The sequence below is a fragment of the Gigantopelta aegis genome, chromosome 13, assembly GCF_016097555.1.
Source record: "Gigantopelta aegis isolate Gae_Host chromosome 13, Gae_host_genome, whole genome shotgun sequence".
Classification (NCBI taxonomy): domain Eukaryota; kingdom Metazoa; phylum Mollusca; class Gastropoda; order Neomphalida; family Peltospiridae; genus Gigantopelta; species Gigantopelta aegis.
The window spans coordinates 13,355,965-13,378,681 of record NC_054711.1 but is presented as its reverse complement, the minus strand read 5'-3'; the positions used below and the strand labels follow the sequence as shown (position 1 = coordinate 13,378,681).

The window sequence follows — 22,717 nt, the reverse complement described above, 5'->3', positions numbered from 1 at the left end:
CACCTATCCTTTATTCAGTTAACTGGTACAGATGATTCTGTCATTTGGCACCTTCTTTGATCGGCCTTGAAGCTTGATTGCTCGGCACGGGAATCCCATTACGCGTAAGCGCCTTCCTGGAGGATTAGCGGTCCCAGTAGATGTGGTAAAATTACCAAACACCAATTGTGAGCAGACGACTGGTCCATTGTTACGTATTTTGGAAGTGTTATACCTGTCATAATGATAAGGTGTTCTTGATATACTGGTACACAAGTTCTTTGCAAGAGGTAGTCGACTGCCACGCTCGTACTTGTGATAATTGTTTTTCTAAAGTACTTCAAATCAAGGCGTAGCGGCAATTGATTTAAGGCGCTTCCACGCCGTCAAAGCGCTTACTTTACGGACCAAGGCGTGTCGGGCCGCTATGCCTAACCGCCCTGGGGAAACCCATGAGTATATGTATGTATGGATATATATATATATATATATATATATATATATATATATATATATATATATATAATATATATATGTATGTATGTATGTATATATTATGTATATGTATATATATGTATATATGTGTATGTGTATGTGTATGTATATATATATATGTATGTATATATATGTATATATATATATATTATATCATATAATATCTTACATTTTCAGTGCAATCAAAGTATGTGGTATTTTTCAGATCACATACTTTAAGAATTTGATAAATTTGCAAATTAGATGTAAATTAGTCGAGGTCTCGGCACTAGGTTTATTCACATTTAAGCAAACGTACATGGGTGACACTCCATGATTGACGTATGCATTCAGTCATCAAATAAAAACATTTCAATGGTAATTTGACACTGAAAGCTGTCCAGCGTTCAGAAAACAAAAACATGTTAGCCATAACTTTATTTTGATGTAAGGACATCCAAAATGACGTCATTCGAGTTTGACGTCATGTATATTCAAAAATACACCGCGCCACATATTCTTACGTCATTTGGATATCTAGTAATGGCGGACTGGAATTAAAGTTGCGTGTACAGTTTACAAAAACACGTTGTATTAAGCTTGAGCTTATATGATAAAGAGATTATTACCCTCGTGTATTTCGGTATCGTCAATATCATATATTAGGAATAAGAATAATGTATTATGCTCTCCAGAGGCTCGCATAATACAATTTGTATTCCTAATATATGATACTGACGATACCGACAAACACTCTGGTAATAACATTATATATATATATATATGTATATATATATATATATATATATATATATATATATATATATATATATATATATATATCAATGTGCTCTAACCTAGTACAACTAGTAGAACGACCAGAAACACATTTATTATACAGCCACTAATATTGTATGCAGATATTTGATATGTAATTACAATCGTTACAAAGTCTCTGTTTGTCGATAACATCTTAGAAAGTACAGCAAACTCAGGAATGTCCCTTTAAAACATATCATTAAAGTGACTGTTTAGTGTTCGCGTTCCTTGTGTCTGAGAACCATACACTTTTGTTATTACCCATGTAGTTAAAAATATACTGGTACATATGAAAGTGATTGGTCCCATTAGAACGCTAATTTGGGGGTAACACTTCGATGGCACACGATGACGCACTACAACCTTACAAGAACGTCAACTAAGTGAGTGATATATTATGGGTAATAAATGAGATATTAAACTCGCTACCATTTCGTATCATGTTTATGTCCCTCAAGAAATAATATACATTGTTACTCGCTAAATCTTGTGACAATTAAAAAATATTTCACTCGGGACATAAACATGATACAAAATGGAAACTCGTTTTATATCCTATAGTGATGAATAAAAGTACACATTAAATTTCCGTGTTAATGTTTGTAGTAGCCCGAACCAGAATTTAACTCTCAAGTAATTCGTACGTACGAACAAATATATATCACAACGTAAAATGAAAAATGAGTTCAGAAAATATTATCACACGATCGTAAATAAATTGGATTTACAGACACTGATATTCTAAGTTTAAAAAAACATACTTTGTTAGTAGCAAATATCGTATAATGGTTGCAAACTCACGATAGTCCTTTTACCTTTTAAGACATTTGTTTTTAAACAAACATGCCAGTAAAACTAAAACGTTTCTCTACAAAATACTATACAATTGCCATGACTAAATATTCGTTTGTGACATAGTTATGATGCCTAGTGATGGAACAGCCAATATAAATCACGCACAGTTCTACCTTTAGTCCATTTGTACCGCAAAATCGAAAATGTCAGCAACAATGCAGATATGGCTGCACACCTAGGTTGTTCTAACATTATAATTTGTTTGATTGATTGATTTCAACTTATTTTCGTGCTTATATGCAATTAAGGTTCAAGCACACTGTCCTGGGCACACACCTCAGCTATCTGGGTTGCCTGTCCAGGACAGTGGGTTAGTTGTTAGTTTGTTGGTGGTTAGTGAGAGAGAAGAGGGTGTAGTGGCCTTACACCTACCCACTGAGCCCTTAAGAACTCACTCTGGGTTGGAGCCGGTACCGGGCTGCGAACCCTGTACCTACCAGCCTGTAGTCCGATGTTATAAGTTGTAGAAGCATGACGAGGACTTTATGGATTTTTATACCCTCTGTATGATCTTGTGCCCCGAGCCGAAGAATGACGCGGTGGCCGAGGGATCACCGTGGTGGTCTTAAAACTGTTGGAGATTCGGTTCCTAAAGTTGATATCAATGCGTGTACTAGTCAAACCGGACACACATAGAATATAGATACGTGTACATCAATACATACGTACGTATACATACATTCAAACAGACAGACAAACATACATACATGCATATACATGCATGCAGATTGTCTATCTTCAATAATTAAAGCAGGATTAAAACGCACTACGTTCTGTTCTGTTCGTGTTGTCGCCCGACCTGCAGCGTTACTACAAACATACCTCTTTATTATTATTTTTGATATGCGTGCAAGATATTTCACAATGTCCGAAAATACACTGAATCATTATGTTGAGAGAGAACAATATGTTTGTAGAAAATGTATTCAAGAACTATATGTACGTGTATATTTAATTACTAAAAACATCAGATGGTTGTCTTACCGTATACTTCAACTTCACAAAAGTCCATTGACGTGTTTCCGTAGAGTGTGATGTATCTAGCGGTGTCGTCACAATTCAGAAAGGTTACGAACTGATTACTTAGAGTTATGTTTTCACACAAGTGCCCGGCGTTACTTTGGTTTGCAAACAGAGAACTGTATACATTTACACCATCTTTACGAACTGTGTCTGCATAAATAATAATAAAATAAAAATCAGTTTAATAGTTACCATAAAACAGCATTATGTGTGTCGTTTACATGTTCATAGTACATTACATGAAGGGTATAACTACACACGCAGATGCGTTAAAAATTTGTTTGAAGTGGTGCTTGAGAGATACTCGACAAAAAGGTTACAAGGCTTGCCAACATATGCATTTTCTCAACCTTTTGAAATACTGATAGATCAATAATGGTAAACAAAGTTGTACGTTTAAAACAATGACTACAGATGATAAAGATTATTATAACATGATTTGTATTTCAAAGCGAACTCATAAGCAAAAGTATGATCTAATATTGCTTCTACGGAGAATGCGTTGCAACCATTCCAGTACATAACAACACATATGTACACACATGCTCAGGCACACGTCCGTACGTAAAAAAAACCCATCAATAACTACATATCAAAAATAAATATAATAACCAACTAAGCAACCATAAGCACAATAAATATGCAAGCTTACGTTTTATACGTGTATTGTATATGCAAATATTTACCATTAGCGAGGAAGAAAATAGATAGTGTGTGTATGTAATAGTTTCTTCCCAAGTCTACTTCCCACCACGTGTATGGCTGTGCACCGGTTAGTATGCAGTAGTCTGCATCATCAACCTTACGGTTGCCATCTACAGCAAGCACAGACGAATTCGGAAGTATGGCATCACCGTATGAACTTTGATAGGTAGTTTTCAATAAAGCTACATTTTCTGAAGAAAAAAAAATAAAAAAAAATATATATATATATATATATATATAACACAAAAGTGTTCATTTTAGTGGAATAAGATTTAATGCCTTAATAAATAATAGGCTAACTGACTGCAAGAGAAAACACCCCCAAAACACAGATCGTGAGCACGTACAGACGAATTCGGAAGAATGCCATCATGGTATGAACTCAGGAAGGTTGTTTTCAATAGAGTTACATTTTCTGAAATATACATGACAAAAGAGTGAAATAGTATTCAGTTCCTTAATAAACAATAGGCTATCTGACTGCAAGAACAAAAAATCCAGATCGTGACAAAAGAAATGCCAATTTAAAAGTAAAGTATATCCACATTGTTTAACAACACCTCAATCTGAACTCTTTTTTTATGTGCTCCTATAACGCGAAGTTTGTTAGCATGCCCATCATGGGCTTAGTCTCCAACTTCGTCAGTGACGAAGTCCGGGACAGGAAGCGGTGGGTAAGTTTGGGGTGGGCAGAATTTGGAATACATTTAGAAGGTAAGAGACCTAAAACCAAAAAGGAGAACAATCATTCTGCTCATATAAACTTTGAATGCTCAGCCAAAAAAGATGACTATGATTTCAGTAAATTAGGCGGGTTATCAAAATAAAGTGTGTCGGACTATTTAGAAAAAAAAAAAAAAAAATCACCATACTATGTCCGATGGCTTAACTACTACACATCCGAGACCATGCCCGTACAGAAAACAAACCGTGTTTAAGTTTACATCCCAAACATTAAATCTCATTATATTATATTATATATATATATATATATATATATATATATATAGAGAGAGAGAGAGAGAGAGAGAGAGAGAGAGAGAGAGAGAGAGAGAGAGAGAGAGAGAGAGAGAGAGAGAGAGAGAGAGAGTGTGTGTGTGTGTCAGTATCAGCAATATCATTTATTACGAATAAAATCTGAAAACATCATATACATAGATGACACTGGTTTATGCTAGTTATTATTATTATTATTATATATATATATATATATATATATATATATATATATATATATATATATATATATATAAATGAACTGTCTGTAAACAATAATATTACTAAATAGCGCTATTAGTTTACCTATACATCTGATATAAATTAATTTAGTTTACCTTTTGTGCATCTTGTTCCATACCATCCTTTGTAGCAGAATCTGACGCCACCGGAACAACCCGTGACAGCATCGCACCTGGATACATCACAGTTACACGTGTAGCTACAGTTTAACCCATATGTTCCTGGTGGGCAGGATCCTAGAGACAAATTCATTATTCATGTTTTATCATCATGATCATCAGAACGATAACCATATGGTCATCATCATAACCACCACCACAGCCACCATCACCATCATCATAACCACTACCTTCCTCACATACGCACGCACACACATTATCTCTCTGTTAACCGTCATAACATTTATATATATATATATTGCTATCTCGACATCTCGACATGAAGATTAATAGGATATTAATCTTCATGTGGAGATAGCAATAACATAATCTCATTGGACCAGTCGTTGATCTCTGTATAGCCATAAACATTTCATCAAAAATGGATGGCAAACGTTTGTGTAAATGGCTTCAGCGATTCACACAATTTTATCATGTTTTTTGTTCATACACCTATGAATTGAAAAGAAATTACAGAAAATTCTCATAACTGTTATGTTTTGAACGTGAGTTTCAGTTTTGCCATACTAATGTACGAGCGTGTGGTATGAGCTCTACTTTCCATGAGGTTTGCCGAAAGAACGTGTTTAACAAGTGTTCTAGCTGTCACAAAGGCATTTAATCTTTATTGAAACAAAAAGTAAAAGCAATTATATTTCAATTAGATATGTTATGATGTAACTTCTTACACAACTGGAGTTGTAGATTGTAACTAGTCCATAATTCCTTTTAACACCTATTTAAATCATTTCGTATTTCTGTCACACTTTGTGAATGTAAATTCTAGGGGCTATTTCATATGTCTGGGTTATCGGAGGGTTTTGAAAACATATGAGTTAAACGTATGTGTTATCAACAATAACAAATGATGTTCTCACCAATGGGTGTGTAATTTTTTTTAGATCCACCCCTTCACAGAACAATTATTCACCATGTTCGTGGCGAACTAACAACAAAGCGCCCGAGGTATGTAGATGATAATAAACAAGATACCAGTTTCATTAAAACAAAATTCATGAGTGAAATAATTTTTAGTTGTCATGAACTTTATGGAGGGACATAAATTTGATAATAACTGGTATCTCGTTTATTATTCTATTTATTACCCCAGCTATTTTTTCTTTAAATACCTTTATTTTAGACGCACAGGCACGCACATGTATAGAAACGATATAAACCACTTTACACATTGTTCTGAGTATTCCTATTGCTTTGTATTTTAATCATACTCACAGATAATTTTCAAAAACAAAAGTTATCTTTATCACAAACTGCAGTATTATAATGACACGCGTTCGTGTTTGTCTCATCTTAATAAAGGGGGAAAAGGCGAGATAGGCCTACAGGTTACATAGAAGGGGTAGGTTTTGTTTAACGACACCACTAGAGCACGTTGATTTATTAATCATCGGCTATTGGATGTCAAACATAATTTTGACAGTTTTAGAGAGGAAACACGCTTCACTTTCTCATTAGTAGCAAGGGATCCTACACTTTCCCACATACAGTAAAACACGTACCATGTCCTTTGTCCAGTTGTGGTGCACTGGGTGGAACGAGAATAATCCAACCAGCTGAATGGATCCTTCGAGGTGGTTCGATCTAGTGACGCAAGCACCTCAAGCGAGCACTCAACCGACAGAGCTCACGGGCATTGCTAAGTAGGTCGGGGCCAGTCTAAGTAGGTTCTGACCAGTCTAAGTAGGTCAGGGCCAGTCTAAGTAGTTCGGGACCGGGTCAGTAGGACGAGGTCACATGCCAAAACCGTGACGTGGCAAGGTCATAGAAAGTAGGCCAAGGTCACGACAAAGTAGGTCATGGATCTCAATAGGCCTTGTTACTACTGTTATTTCCTAGAAACCATAGAAATGTGCATATAAATTTACATTTGCATGCCATTATTACACAGATTAATACACTAAATTATCTCATTGGTTTATGACATGGATATCATGGGTAAGTTACAGGATAAATAGCTTCATACCTCTATATTACTGGGATAAATAATAAGGATAACCGACATGTTAATGAGAGATTTCACATATGTTGGTATTTCCATCTTGTCTATTTTGGTGCATACGTGATGACCTTTCTATGTACTTTATATGTTTAGTGAAGGACGTTTGGGGTAACCACAGATTTGATCCAAATCATAGCAAATTGTAATTTTGGTATTGGCTTATAGCAAAGCTTATAATTATGTGGTATACAATAAAACTATATAATGCAATACAGTATCATTGTATAAATATTTGGGTATTGCGTGTACTCCAAAATTATCCTGGTTTAAAGACCATCTGTGTCTGGCTGCTCAGGCAAATAAGTCTATGTTGGCACTATTTAGATACCAAAAAAAGGTCGGAGATATAAGTGTAGCTGATAGCTTTAAACTATTTGATACAATGATATTTGATACAAAACGATATATACTGAAAGGAAAAAGAAACGTTGGGTCATAAATTGTGGAAAAATTCCTAAATAAGTGGGCGGATTTATATGGAAGTTGTACAAATAACTCATTGGATTATTGTGCATTATACCGTGAATCCACACTCAATGAAGTGTGATAGGGAGCGGCGTACGGGAAGACAATGGAAATCACCAAAAGCACGTGCAAAAGCATGATTCGGACGAAGTCGGGGGTACAACTCATACAACAGTGTAGTGTTACCTGTTAGAGAAAACAATCCGATGCGTTATTTGGTAAAACGTTAATTGCCATCATGCCACGCTTGACCGAAGTTGAGAGGGGTCAAGCAATTTCACAGCTCATGCAAGGTCATAAACAAAGAAAAGTTGCCGTGCAATTTGGTGTGAATGTTCGCACAATACAACGTCTTGTGATACGTTTACGGGTTACAGGAAGGGTTGCCGACCGTCCCCGGTCCGGGCGCCCACGTGTAACGTCACGCCGAGAGGACCGAGCAATCAGGCTTGCGCATTTGCGCGATCGTTACCTTACTGCCACCGAAACTGCTCGCAACACCATAGGCACCCACAATCGTCCCATCCATCCAAAAACTGTAAGGAATCGGCTGAGAGAGGCCAATCTAGTTGTGCGTCGTCCCTACATTGGTCTCCCTCTGACGCCATTACGTCGACAACGTTGGATGAATTGGCTGCGTGCACATGCACCGGGGAGGCTCCGCATGATGCAATGGAGGCGTGTACTGTTCACGGATGTATCAAGGTTCACAATATCCAGGTAGGACGGGCGACGTCGCGTGTATCGACGTCGTGGGGAGAGATTTGGGGGTGGCTCAGTCATGGTCTGGGGTGGAATTTCCCATGGGTTGAAAACTCCTTTGGTGGTCATCGATGGGAACCTGACAGCCGTCCGATACAGGGATGAGATCCTGCAGCCTCATGCCGTGCCCTTTGTCCAGCAAAACAACCTGACATTGCAACAAGACAACGCGAGGCCGCATGTTGCAAGAGTGTGTAGGGACTTCCTTGCAGCGAACAACATCGTCCACCTCGACTGGCCCGCTTACAGCCCCGATTCGTCCTCCGTCGAGCACTTGTGGGATCAGTTGGACAAGAGAGTGAGGAATCGTCCAAACCCACCCATCACCCTTGCCCAGTTCAGAGATGCCGTGGTAGACGAATGGAATAACATTCCAATAAGGAGTGTGAATGCCTTGATGAATTCCATGACCAGGAGGGTCAGGGCAGCTACACAGGCACGGGGTGGTCACACACGGTACTAGTGAGACCAGTGAGACTAGTGGACTCATACACAGACCAACGAGAATTAAATGACATGTGACGGATATTAATGCATTGTTTCCATGAGTGTTTGATTTCAATTATAGGGGGGTACCCTCATTTGCAATCGGATTATGTTGCCATTTTCTTTCACATTTAAATAAAAACAATTGCCAGTATTATCATTAGTGTCCGTCCTTCATAGATATGAAGTACAATTGTACATGTCGTGTCATACAATTTTATCTGTTGGCTTTAACGTTAACCCGACGTTTCTTTTTCCTTTCAGTATATATGCATGCATATATTATCAACTAAAATGCTTAATTTGAAAACATTTTTTTTTTAGCGAGTAATGGAATACAGATTAACCATTAAAGATAAAACAATTACATAAGTATCAAATACAATTTATAATATGTTTGATTACTTACGAATATTACAACTTGGACTCGTCCATCCCGGCTGACAGCCATGCTGGCATGTTCCATTCTGAGCATCACAAGACGAGTTGTCTCCTTTACAGTGTCGTTCACTACACTTTGACGGACATCCGGGTCCAAATGTACCATCTTGACAATCTGTAGACACATGTTCATACAGCAGCGTGTTACGTTAACCTATTGAATAGTAGCTCAGTTTAATATTAAATTTAAAGGGACTACCCCGTGTTTTTAGTCACTGTCAATACCTCCGTTTATTACATCCAAGAGAATAAACACACATCGTGCTTCTTCTTTTTAAATGCTATCTTACCTTAACATAGGCGTACGGGCTCCCATTTGTGTAGGAGGCAGGCTGGTTTTTGCCAAATTAAATGAAAATGCCAGATACTGGATAACAACATTTATTCATATTAGCTTTTCTACCAAACAGCTATATAGGGTTCTAAGGGAATCAGTGCACACGTGTACATAGATTATAACTAAATGTGCGGGTAGAATGATGCAAATACATGGTAAATAGGTTCCCGAAATATCATTACAAGAAGTTTGCTAACAGAGCGGTGACCTAATTAAATTCAATGGTTAAGTAACGTTTTGGCATTGGCTTTTTCACTGTCAACACCATTTTTATTTTAATAAAATAGCGGCCGTGAGCCAGTTCACTCAGAATATGGAACCAAACATTTTTATACCCGAAAATATTTTTGTTAAATTTTTCCCGATTGATTTTTCCATAGTGATTTTCCATGTCTTTAAATCGTTTTGATTCCATTTCTAATGGAAAAAGCTTGAGGATTCCGTGCTAAAATCGGAGACTACAAGGGATTCCCAGTGTCAAACATTTTGACAGGAGGCGGTTTCCTTCCGGGTCGCTAGCCAATTAATGCCTGAGATACTTGCTGAGTTATCAGTGTAAATATATTTGTTAATTAGTGCAGATCACGATCAGTAATTTTTTCATTGAAAAAAGTTAGGTTTTCCATCTATCTTACTCTCAGCGCATGCGCACTCCATATGCGTGTTCTTGTCTGCTGTTGGTTGCGAATGTGACAACGTCAAGGTGTGTCAAGAAATGTATCAATTTCTCGATTTTATGGGCTCTTATGACTTAGGGATTGATTGTAGATTATGCTAAATCTGTAATATTTGCAATTTTTGTCTTATAAACAACACGAAAATGTTTTTTGTGTCTCTTGTTCGGTAAAAGTCTGACATGCGAGAGTTGTATCATTGCTCCTGTAGCAAAGGGTGAATGAGCGTTGTGTTCTGTGCATTTCGTGGGCCTGTAACACAAACACCAATAAACAAAATAAAACATTATGTACAATGCCCCTGTACGCAAACACTCAACTCCGAGTGTCAACGTGCAGCGGTATTGTACTGTACAGCGCAAGTAAATATTTTATGATTACACCCCTTCTCTGCACTGGACTAATCCGGTGTAAACGGAATGCAAGTCCGTGGGAATAGTTGTCTGGCCGGACTTAGTCTCCTAGGAATGCAGGTCCCAGGTCTAATATACCTAGGAATGCAAGTCCTAGGACTTAGGTTCCTTAGGATTACTGGTCTGACTGCCAGGATATTATGTCCGGGCCGGACTTGCATTCCTGGACAATCAAAATTTAAGTCCGGTGGTACATATAAAAAATAAATTACAAATGTAAACAAAATGAAAAGCAGTTTCCTTGCTGGTTTATTTAATTAACTTGGGATACTGGCGCCTCTCTTTATTTAAATATTTTCTCTTTATTCCAGTATTTTCCATTTATATCATTTGCAAGAGTATGTACACATTTTGTGTACATAGGGTGTGGAGTGGGGTGGCGTGGTCTACACATCCTTCTTCAAAACAAATTTCTACCTGCCACAGTCTAGATCTCCCCCCTGCATAATTTACTGAACATGTGCCTGCTTTGTTAATTTTGCTCATTTTCAAAAATTTATTTGGTCTAACATATGACATATCAGACTCTGGGCTCTATGATATCTTAGTTCCAACCAACCATACCATCGATAACAAATTATGTTAAATGGTTATCATTAAGGTTTATCAATTAATAGAAATTGTGGGTTTTAGCAGCTCAATGGGCCACTACACCGAATAAGACAAAACAGTAACCCCTGAACAATTATCATACTGTCAATAATATGCACACACAATTTACAAAGATACTTTTAAACAGACTAACTACTCATGACACTTTTACACCTGACAGTTTTGGTCACAATAAGCATTCAGGCTCCCTTTTGGGGAGTAGGGGTGGGGTGGGGCAGGCTGATTTTTATTGCCCGAATGAAACGAAAATGTCCGAATCTGGAACACAACGTATATTTATATTCGCATTACTATCAAGACGCTATATAGGATTACAAACCAATCAGTCTGCATGGATTACAACTAATATTGTGAGTAGAATGATGGAAATACATGATGAAGATTTCAGGCCAGCTCATTTTGACCCGAAAGTGTCCATTGACCCCCCAGCACTGGGGGCGTGACCCCCCCCCCCCCTGGACCCCACCTCCACCCAGTCTCGAACGCTTATGATGTTCCTAACGGCCAGGTATAACAATACAGAAACCCTTTCCCCGACTCGTCTCTTATGCTTATGATGGTCAAAACTGCCATAAGACAGTCAGTGATAATTAATTTCAAGTGTGTTGAAGCTATTTTTAATTGTTCATCAGTAAAAGGTATTTTTTCATGCTTATTATTCCTGTTATTTTTATATTGTAGTAGGGCCTAACTGGTCATTATAGTACTAGTTATTAGTACTAACTACTAGAACTAAGTACAGTTTTCAAAGTTTTATTTCAGGGATTTTCAGGAATCATATATATATATGTAATAAGCAAAATATCGGAAATAAATTCCAGAGGACTAGGAATACTAGGATTGAAAGTCCTGTGGACCAGGAGTACCAGGAATAAAAGTCCCACAGACTTAAATTCCTAGGAATACAAGTCCCACAGACTAGGATTCCGAGGAATGGAAGTCCGATCGGACAAAGATTAAGAAAATCACGAATAATCAGATTGTGATTTACCCTCAAAATATAAACTTATAAAACATATTATTACAAATTATGTTGGTATATACAGAAATTGTCTTTTGCTGTTCGCCAAATGTTAACTTTTTTGGAGTTAGCAGTTTTCATATATATATACACATGTATTTAAAGGCATATTGTCACAGACCACTGACCTATTTAATGGTCTAACAAAGTATTACCTGAACAAAAACAATTTGATTTGTCCCTAAATGTACTTTTTTCAACCATCTTCATAACAACCATACTCCATTTATTAATGATATTTTGTGAAAATAATTGAATTATGGCAATGGTCCATAATTCAAAAACTAAAATTGCCGAGAGGGTTGACATGGATTTCACTCCATCATGGTTCAGTTAAAGTGATGAAATAGCTAGATTTGGTTTCCAACAATTAATGTTTTACTTATTATCCATTTAACAAAAAAAATAAGGTTCTTAAATCTGTGACAGTATGCCTTTAAAACAATTTTGGGTTACATATTGTTTTTTAGATATATATTTCTACGTGTTGAACACATGAACACATAGCCTACTTCATATCTGTAGTTGCATTATATAAACTAATGTCCAAAAGAAAGTATACACTGTGTTTGGGAAACCATGGAATGAAAACAAAAGCATGTAGAAAATCAATGTGTATATATTTCATTAGATGAGACTCTTGCCATCTAGTGTGAACAATGTCAAATCATTCAAACATGGAAATATCGCCTGACTGAGACCCACAAACACGGGGGGGGGGGGGGGGGGGGGGGGGGGGGATGTGTGTGTGTGTGTGTCAGGTTGTGAAAATGCACAGTACGATAATTGTTTAACAAGTCTTCATAATCTGTAAAATGTCATTCAATTTTCAGCAAAATGTCATCAAATGTCGAATTAATAGTGTGTATGCCCACCATGCGCATTAATACACGCCATAACACGTCGATGCACGGATGACGTAAGACGACGAATGACGTTAGGCGTGATGCGTTGCCATTCCTGAAGAAGACATTGTTCCAGTTGTTGAGTGGTGATTGGTGCCACTGGCCGTCCTATAACTTCCCGATCCAGGTAGTCCCATAAGTGCTCAATGGGATTCATGTCTGGAGAACATGCTGGCCACGGTAAAACATTGATGTTGGCGTTATTAAGAAAGTCGATGGTGAGCCTTGCCGTATGAGGTCTCGCACTGTCGTGCTGGTAGACAATGTCATGTGGTTGTTGCTGCATAAATGGCTGCACAACGGGTAGCAAAATTTCATCCCGATATCTTTGAGCATTCAGGTTGCCGTGAATAATAACGTGATTCGTTTTCAGATCACTGCAGATCCCTCCCCAAACCATGACGCTACCGCCTCCAAATGGGTGGACTTGTTGAACACAATTTGGCGCCACACATTCACCTAATCGTCTGTATACTCGTGCCCTACCATCATTCCTGAACAGGCAGAACCTACTCTCATCCGTGAATATCACGTGTCGCCAATTACGCACTTGCCAACGTCGATATCGCCTGGCCCATATCAGTCGGTTACGTCCGTGTTGAGGTGTCATGTGAACTCCGCGGTAGGGTCGACGTGCTCGAATACCGAAGTTTCTTAATCGGCGATACACTGTCTGTCGACAGATCCGATGTCCCAGTGCCGTCGCTGCCGTTGACGTCGCTGTCATGAAGCGGTCCCTCAGATGAATGGTCCGGATGTGTCGATCCTCACCTGGCGTGGTGACTCATGGTCTACCGCTCTTAGGCCTGTCTGCTGTGTGGCCGGTTTGTCGTAGACGTTGCATCAGTCTGCTGACCGTGACGCGGGTGCAGCCGAGCGTTCTTGCAATGGCGGTGTTTGTGGCTCCTTGCTGGGCCATTCCAATAGCTCGCTCCCTCTCAATACTGCTTAATCGTGGCATAACTTTGGTGTGCTTTTGATTGCTGTGCTCGTGACCTGTCTGCACGTGGATTTCGTGCTACATCACCCAAAGTCGTTTTTTTATTTAATGCGGTATTTGCGTACAGTGTCAATTTGTTTCGCGTTTTGTTCCCGGAAATGTTGTGTTTGTACATGAGACATGTTTATGTATTGTTTTATCAAATTTTTCTCATTTCGATGAAACTTATTAATATTCTTAGTGTGTATACTTTCTTTTGGACACTAGTTTACTTTTTAAAAAACAGTAAGATATTCGTCCTACTTCAATATGCTGACAAAAACTATAAGACGATTACAGAAATTCACTCACGTATCTGATCCACAAGTCTATGACGTAAACAAATAATTAAGTTGATACTAAAATTTAAAATTAATATTTTGACATAGAGATATGAACCCACAATAATCTTAAGGGACTCGTACACTTATCCATCACACTACGAGGGAAGGCTGCCAAAACCTCACTTTTTCTCTCGTGTCTTTCTGGCAGCTCGTGCAAATTGCAGAGCATAACAAACGGATATCTACTAGTATTCCTGTCACTGCTGTAGAAGGAATTTAAGTCCGGTAGGAATACAAGTCCTAGGATAAAATCTACTTTAAAATAAATCAGGTATGAAAGTCCGGGTAGGACTATGGTTCCTAAGCTATGGAGGTCCGATAGGACTACTGTTCCTAGGGACCTGCGTTCCTCATACACCGGCTCTGTTGCAGACAGCAAAATAACTACTCTGTATTAAGACGGATGGCACGTCATAAATCTAAAAATAGACCGCCACGCTAGCAAACTTCTTGTAATGCTCTATCGTTATTGCTCGAATCTGAAGGTTTGCCCAACGCCTGCAACCTGTCTCGTACACTTATGTATCTTAATATGTTTTAAAGTAAAGTTTGTTTTATTTAACGACGCCACTAGAGCACATCTATTTTTTTTATCTTATCATCGGCTATTGGACGTCAAACATATGGTCATTCTGACACGGGTTTTTTTCCAGAGGAAACCCGCTGTCGCCACATAGGCTACTATTTTACGATATGCAGCAAGGTATCTTTTAGTTGCACTTCCCACAGGCAGGATAGCACAAACCATGGCCTTTGTTGAACCAATTACGGATCACTGGTCGGTGCAAGTGCTTTACACCTACCCATTGAGCCTTGCGGAGCACTAACTCGGGGTTTGGAGTCGGTATCTGGATTAATAATCCGATGCCTCGACTGGGATTAGAACATAGTACCAACCAGTCTGGAGACCGATGGTCAATATGTTTTAAATACAAAACATTATACTGAATGAATGAATGAATGAATGTTTAACGACACCCCAGCACTAAAAATACATCGGCTATTGGGTGTCAAACTATGGTAATGCAAATAAATAAAGTGATGATCAACACCAATATAAAAATTCAAGACTTAAACAAAAACAGTGTAAAAAACTGTGCAAAAACACAAATATCACAGAATTTTACGGATATGAATTTTACTCAAAACTTCAATTTTGTGCTGTATTGGCCATTCTCAAAGAGAATGTTACACCCCTGCACCACGGTGAGGTTACAGCACACGCAGGGGAACATTATACTGATAAATACATTTTGACTAACACCCAGTTGCTTTCAGTGTAGTCAAACCGAAGATGTCAAACATAATGTATAGGTTTGCCCAGGTTTCGAACATCCCAAGAAACCTCTAAATTCCTTCATTTACATTATGGGTCTTTCGTTCTCTGCAGAATATCTTCCAAACCCACCAAAACATGTCAAGCCCCAGATCGACAACTATATTCTAGAATGTGTCATTAACATATATAAAAAAGTATCCACTTAATCCCTCTCTCTGCTTTTTAATTACCTTCTATTTTTCCGCATCATCGACACTTTATCCATTTCGGGTTATGTCAATCAGATATATTTTAGCATTATTTAAATCCATATATATATATATATATTTGTTTTCTAAAATGTTCCTCTTATTTGTGTTCTAAAATGTTATTGGTTTATGTATCCAGCCCCCTTTTTTTTATCAACTTGCGATATATGTATTTTAACAAGTTTTCGTCATTAGTATCGTATTCATATTCTTATTTGGTTTTTCTCTCTCTCCATTCACTAATTCATGTATTTATTCAATGCTACCACGTCCTCGCACAATACAAACCCATAACTTGAAGGTCCAAGGGTGGGCAGTCATTATTTTTCTTTAAGTCGTGGCATCAAAATTGGTCCACATGTCTGCGTCCATTGTTTTAGGGACCCCTCGAAATTGTCGTCCAAATTATTTAAAACTTTAGAACGACAATAAACTTATTTTTGTTATAAAAAGGACTCACTACTTTTATCGATTATAGATTACTAATTAACAAAATAAAGCCACAGATAATATCGTCAAACCCCCTTTCTGTCCTAGAAAATCGTACTGTGTGCATTTATAGAACAGTATAATACATGTAGTATAATAATTCGTATTTAATACTTGTAATTGCCTACCAGTTGTGCAGTCAGGTAACTCCCAGCCAGCTTGACAACCACCTGTACAGTTTCCATAAAACACGTCACAGTCCTTACTACCAAGACAGTGTCTGGCATCACACGACTTGTTACAGTTGAAAACCATAGGTAGCCTGACATGCTGAACATAAACAAAACAGACGTACGTCAAAATGCAGTAAATAGACATGCTGGAAAATATTACATGTTTTCAGTAAAGTGTGACACACACACGCAGGCGCGCACGTGTGCATTGTGTATCATGGAAAGAGTCTATTAGATACGTTTACTGCTACAAAATCTTGCTAATGTAACCTACTGATGGACAGAAATAAGGGAACACATAAACAAAACCAGCAAAGAATGACTGCAACCAGAACCCTCATCCATAGTAACAGGAAGATAACTGAGTTCGTTACATTCAATTCACATTACAGACAGTTAATCCCATATAACATATAAGTGTTTTTATGGAGACATTACTATGCTATATTAACAAACATCATGGACAACACACTAGCAGCTGAATCCGTTTGCAGATCCGCGTCATCATGGTTAAAGTGTGAAATTACAACATAGGCGTCTTCCAGCTCGTGAATACATTATTATAAACAAATGAGAATTGACCTCCCGGCATTTTATTCTAGACACCTAGTGATCTGTTAACGACTCGACTAAAGAAAAGCTTACACTATCTGAACGTATGGTCGACAACTATATATTGATTCAGAGAGAAACACTGTTACGTTTACTTTTTATGGATGACGCAGTGTTCGGTACTGTCAAAGTTATTGACACATAAAACATTTTGCATAAAACAGATCATACAAACCATTAAAATGATGTTGATAGACAGATATTTAGAACAGAAACAGAAAGTATAGGTTAGCCTCACTTGTCTTACAGTCTGGATTCATCCATCCTGCTGTACATCCACCAAGACACCGTCCGGTGATGATGTCACACGTTGACGTTCCATTACAATGTCTAGTGGAACAGTCTTCAGTACACTGTTCACCATAGTGATTTGAATCACAAACTGGAAATATATCATACTACATGAATGACATGCTAAAAATGAAATAATTGACCATTTGATGATGGTTTACTTTGTTTACAAGACAACCACTGTATGTATTGACTGATTAAAGTGACTCTGTAAATACATTTACGAGCCATATACATAGTTATTGCACACTTTTGATGTTTCCTCTTTAAATAGTTCGTTAATATATTAACTTTTTAAAATTATTATTATTTACAGCTGATAGTCCCGAGTGGTACGAAGCAGTGTATCGGTTGACACGTGACCTGTCTGGGTCGATATAGATATAAATATAAACAAAGTACATGTTTATTTAGAAGTTATGACTTTAGACACTATATTTTGACGTAGAAATATTACAATTTACAATAATAATGTCATGAATTTTACAAAATGTTTGATTTATTAGATTGAACATTATATCAAAATTCAGGAATACAGGTGATTTGTTCACTCTTTGTTGAGATGCTGAATGATTTTTAAAAAACAACACAATACCCCCGAACCCTCCCCACCAAAAACCCCCACAAAAAAACCCAAAAAAACAACCCCACAACAAAAAACAACAAACAAACAAACAACCCCATACAAACAAACAACATAAACATAAACAAAAAACAAACATACCCACTCCCAACTAAAACAAGTCGCAACAAAAGCAACAAACGACACCTTCACGCGTTCCAGCCAGTTCTCCATAACTGGTGTAACAAAGGCCGTGGTATGTACTATTCTGTCTGTGGGATAGTGCATATAAAAGAACCCTTGCTGCTAATCGAAAAGAGTAGCCCACGAAGTGGCGACAGCGGGTTTCCTCTCTCAATATCTGTGTGGTCTTTAATCATATGTCTGACGCCATATAACCATAAATAAAATGTGTTGACTCTCGAGTGCCTCGTTAAATAAAACATTTCTTTCTTACCTTCACGAGATAAAGCCAGTAACATATGCCATTAATCTGATCGGTCTGGGATCGATCCCAGTCAGTGGGTCCATTGCAATTTGGGATATGTCTTGTTCTAGCCGGTGCCCCATAACCGGTGTAACGAAGGCAATGGTATGTACTACCCTGTATTATCATGTCTGTGGGATAGTGCATACAAAATATCCATTGCTTCCTCTCTAAGACTACATGTCAGAATTGCAAAATATTTGTCTTCCAATAGCCGATAATTTATAAACCAATTTACTCTAGTGGTGTCGTTAAACAAAATAAACGTTTCCGTTAACCTTTTTGTTTTGTAACACAAACCGATGGAAAAATAATCGGTTTAAAACTCAGAAATGATATATGTTTTGTGTGACGTAGATTGTGCGTGTCGATGTCGAAGTATGTTTTCCGCCATAATATTCACGGTCAATTCTAAATTGTCGAAATATAACCGAGACTGTAACTTTCTGTTGCCAACACGGACATGATTTCAAAATAAAAATACAAAATACAAAATTTATAAATACATACGGCTGATATAAGATAAAGTTTTATTTACGTGTTTTATTTGTAGGTACATGCAATTATATGCATATATATCACAATACAGTAGTAAAGAAAACAAACGTGATTAGGCCAAACAAAATAAAGGTCTGGTCTCTGGTCAGGGCACTGACGCCATATAACCGTAAATAAAATGTGTAGAGTCCTGGTCAGAGCACGCGTCGATTTTGACCATCGTGCGTCAACATCTGTTTTTGTTGTTTTTTCGCGGTATGACGTCGATTTTTTTCCGGGCCATTCGTGCGATGACGTAATTATAGGATATTAAACTCGCTTCTATTTCGTAACATGTTTATGTGCTTCGTGAAATAATTGTCAAAATGATTACCCATTATCGATTTTAATTTAAAACAACCAAAACAAATAAACGTTTACCTTTTGGGGAAAACACTATGGAAAATGCAGGTGATCAGTGTTTAGCTGTATGCCGCCTGATTCGTTCACCTCAAAATATAGTCTCAAATTAAAATGGGTAATTTTCGTACATTTTGACTGAAAACAAACATTGTGGATAAAGTGTTGTAATACTTTGTGACCACCTTGCGGTTTTTGATGAGTTTGTTTTGGGGTTGTTGTTTGTGGGTTTTTTCGGGGGGGGGGGGGTGGTGTTTTTTTTTTTTTCTTCTTTTTTTTTTTGGGGGTGGGTGGGGGGGGGGTTGGTCATTAAACATGGTACATATACGTTTTAACAAATTAAAGAATTATGAAACTTTGTAAACAATGACAGTCTTTCACAATGTCAACGAAGGATAATTTATGTTTCCTTGGAATTTGAACTTTTTTAAAGAGAGAAATTACGCGAACATTAGAAAAGTTGTGTAAAGAAATTAAATCAGAACTCTAAAATACAGAATGAAGTTAATTTTCATCAGAAGTTTCCGATTCACTTGATATTATGATGCGACAACGTTAAACATGGTGAATGGAAGGGCTCATTCGATTGACATCTGGTGTTGACACTGATGTTAAAAATGCCACCATATATTGGTCCTGCAAACAATGTACCCAATATATCAACCATTATGGATGGTGTGTATTTGCAACGTTTTAAATGATTATCAATGCTAGACCGAATACACCGAAAACTGGTTGGATCATAGTCCATCATCATTAGGTTTTCGGACCTCCATAAAACAATTTGCATAAAATCAAGTCTACTTCTTCTATTTTTCGGGTTTTCTGTAGTGATTTTGTCAAATAATTGTTAAGAATTTTCATGTCATATTTTGTTGTTAGGGATGTATTTTTCTTTTCATTAACAGACATAAACTGATCAATATCGTTAATACAATTTTTACTTGCATTGTCAATTCTCGTTTTCCGGAATGTTATCAAGTAGCATGTCATCTGCAAGTAAATCATCAATAACCTCGTCTGACAAGTTGATAGCTGAATGTGTATGCGGGTTTGGAACACTTGTTACAGTTTCTGGAATTACTCTGATCCTAAGACTCGGTACTTGTAATTTACCAATTTCCGTGTTAACCTCGTATATGTGGTACGTATTTAGTGGTCTACGTATTTGAGTAAGATTCTCATCTATTCGTTCTAATTATTCGCAATTACCAGGGGGCGGGATTTAGCTCAGTCGGCTGAGCGTCCAGGTGCTAAGTGCAGTCGAAACATCTATCTCCACCAACCGATTTGTTTTTTTACCAGGGGGCGGGATTTAGCAACAGTCGGCTCAGCGCTTGCTTGAGGTGTCTTGCGTTGCAGGTTTCCTATGACTACGAAAATTACCTCAATTGTTTACTAACACATGACAGTCTTTCACAATGTGGACAGTCCAAGAGAAATTTACGCGAACATTAGATATATAAAGAAAATTTTATATCGTTCCAACCAAGTATATATCATCACACATTCACTTATGTCAAAAGCGTGGAACATGGTACCCTGGACTGGCCTCATATCGATATGTTGCTTTGATGTCTGTGGTATATTGGTTCCTATATAATATATATATATCAACCATTATGGATATATATATAATTTAAATGATATCATGCTAGACCAGGTTGGATCCTCTAGCATGTACTCAAACGTCCAAGCAATTAACTTCTTATTGCGTTGTTGTTGGACCGGGTTTTTTGTAGGTCCGGTGATTAAATTTTTTGTATATATGAGCGTTCCTGGCATGGGGCGATTTTTACAGGTTGGAGGTCTCGGTAACGGCATGAGGACTGTGACCAAAAGGATTTTTAATATCCCTGAGTGCGTCATTGAAGTGCTATGTTTAAGTCAAAACTCAATTGGTATTCAAATACTGTAAACAGATTACACAGTGGTTGCACACCGACCAGTGATCCATACACTGGTTTATATGGTATATCTATATATATATATATATGTCGGTTAATAGCATGTGCTATATAACTGCCTGTGGCTCGAAGCGCAAATATGTAATAAAATTGATCCCTTGCTGCCTGTCGTAAAAAGAGTAGCCTATGGGCGTGCATTCTGATTTCAATTAAATGTTTCCTCTAAAAACACGTGTCAGAATACCCATATGTTTGACGTCCAATAGCCGAACCCCCATATATCAATCAATTCTCAATGTGGTCTAGCGGCGTCGTTATATTGAAAAAAATGCAACTTTGCACTTTATTTATATATATATATGATATATATATATATATATATATATATATATATATATATATATATATATATAGCCAGTGCCAGGTATGTCCACATCTGCATGTAAGTCAAACGTTGCCAAGCCATGGGGCCTTAGAACCGCGTGGTTGTTGGACCGGTACGAATATGGTCGACTAACGATCGTTCTATGTTTTTTCAGGAACGTAGTTGGTCTGATTGGTAGCGTTCCGGCCCAACAATTGCGGGCGATTGGGTGCCACAGGTTCGGGTCTCGGTAACGGCATGAGGAAATTTGTGAAGGCAATAAAGGATGTTAATATCCCCTGTGCCAGTGCGTCATTGAATATATGTATGTTTAAGTCAAAACCCGACATACATACAATAGAGATATTCAAAATATAAAAATACACACACACATACACACACACACACACACACACACACACACAGACGTACATACATACATACATACATATATATATATATATATATATATATATATATATATATATATGTCGGGTAATAGCATGAGCCAATCGTGTGACGACGAGGTGCTACGACCCACTTCTAGTATAACTTTGATATGTACGAAGATATGTTTCACGATATGTGTAATAAAACCGCATTTTGAGTCAAAATGCCATCGCGTATGACTAGGGCGTGCATTCTGATTTCAATTTAAATGTGTCCCTTATTTCGGTGTGAAATATACCCACCATTT

General features: G+C 37.5%; 1 protein-coding gene across 1 annotated transcript in view; it reads right to left on the bottom strand.

The window, feature by feature from the left end:
* The window catches only part of LOC121387145 (multiple epidermal growth factor-like domains protein 11), a 32,080-nt gene extending 14,192 nt beyond the window's left edge, over positions 1-17,888 (bottom strand). Inside the window, exons 1-6 of the mRNA XM_041518169.1 lie at positions 17,751-17,888; positions 16,856-16,997; positions 9,395-9,541; positions 5,190-5,330; positions 3,837-4,046; positions 3,112-3,300 (exon numbers count right to left, since the gene is read on the bottom strand). Of these exons, the coding sequence (XP_041374103.1) occupies positions 3,112-3,300; positions 3,837-4,046; positions 5,190-5,330; positions 9,395-9,541; positions 16,856-16,982 (814 nt within the window). The 5' untranslated portion in view covers positions 16,983-16,997; positions 17,751-17,888. The remainder of the gene's footprint in view (positions 1-3,111; positions 3,301-3,836; positions 4,047-5,189; positions 5,331-9,394; positions 9,542-16,855; positions 16,998-17,750) is intronic.
* Positions 17,889-22,717: the final 4,829 nt, after the last annotated feature.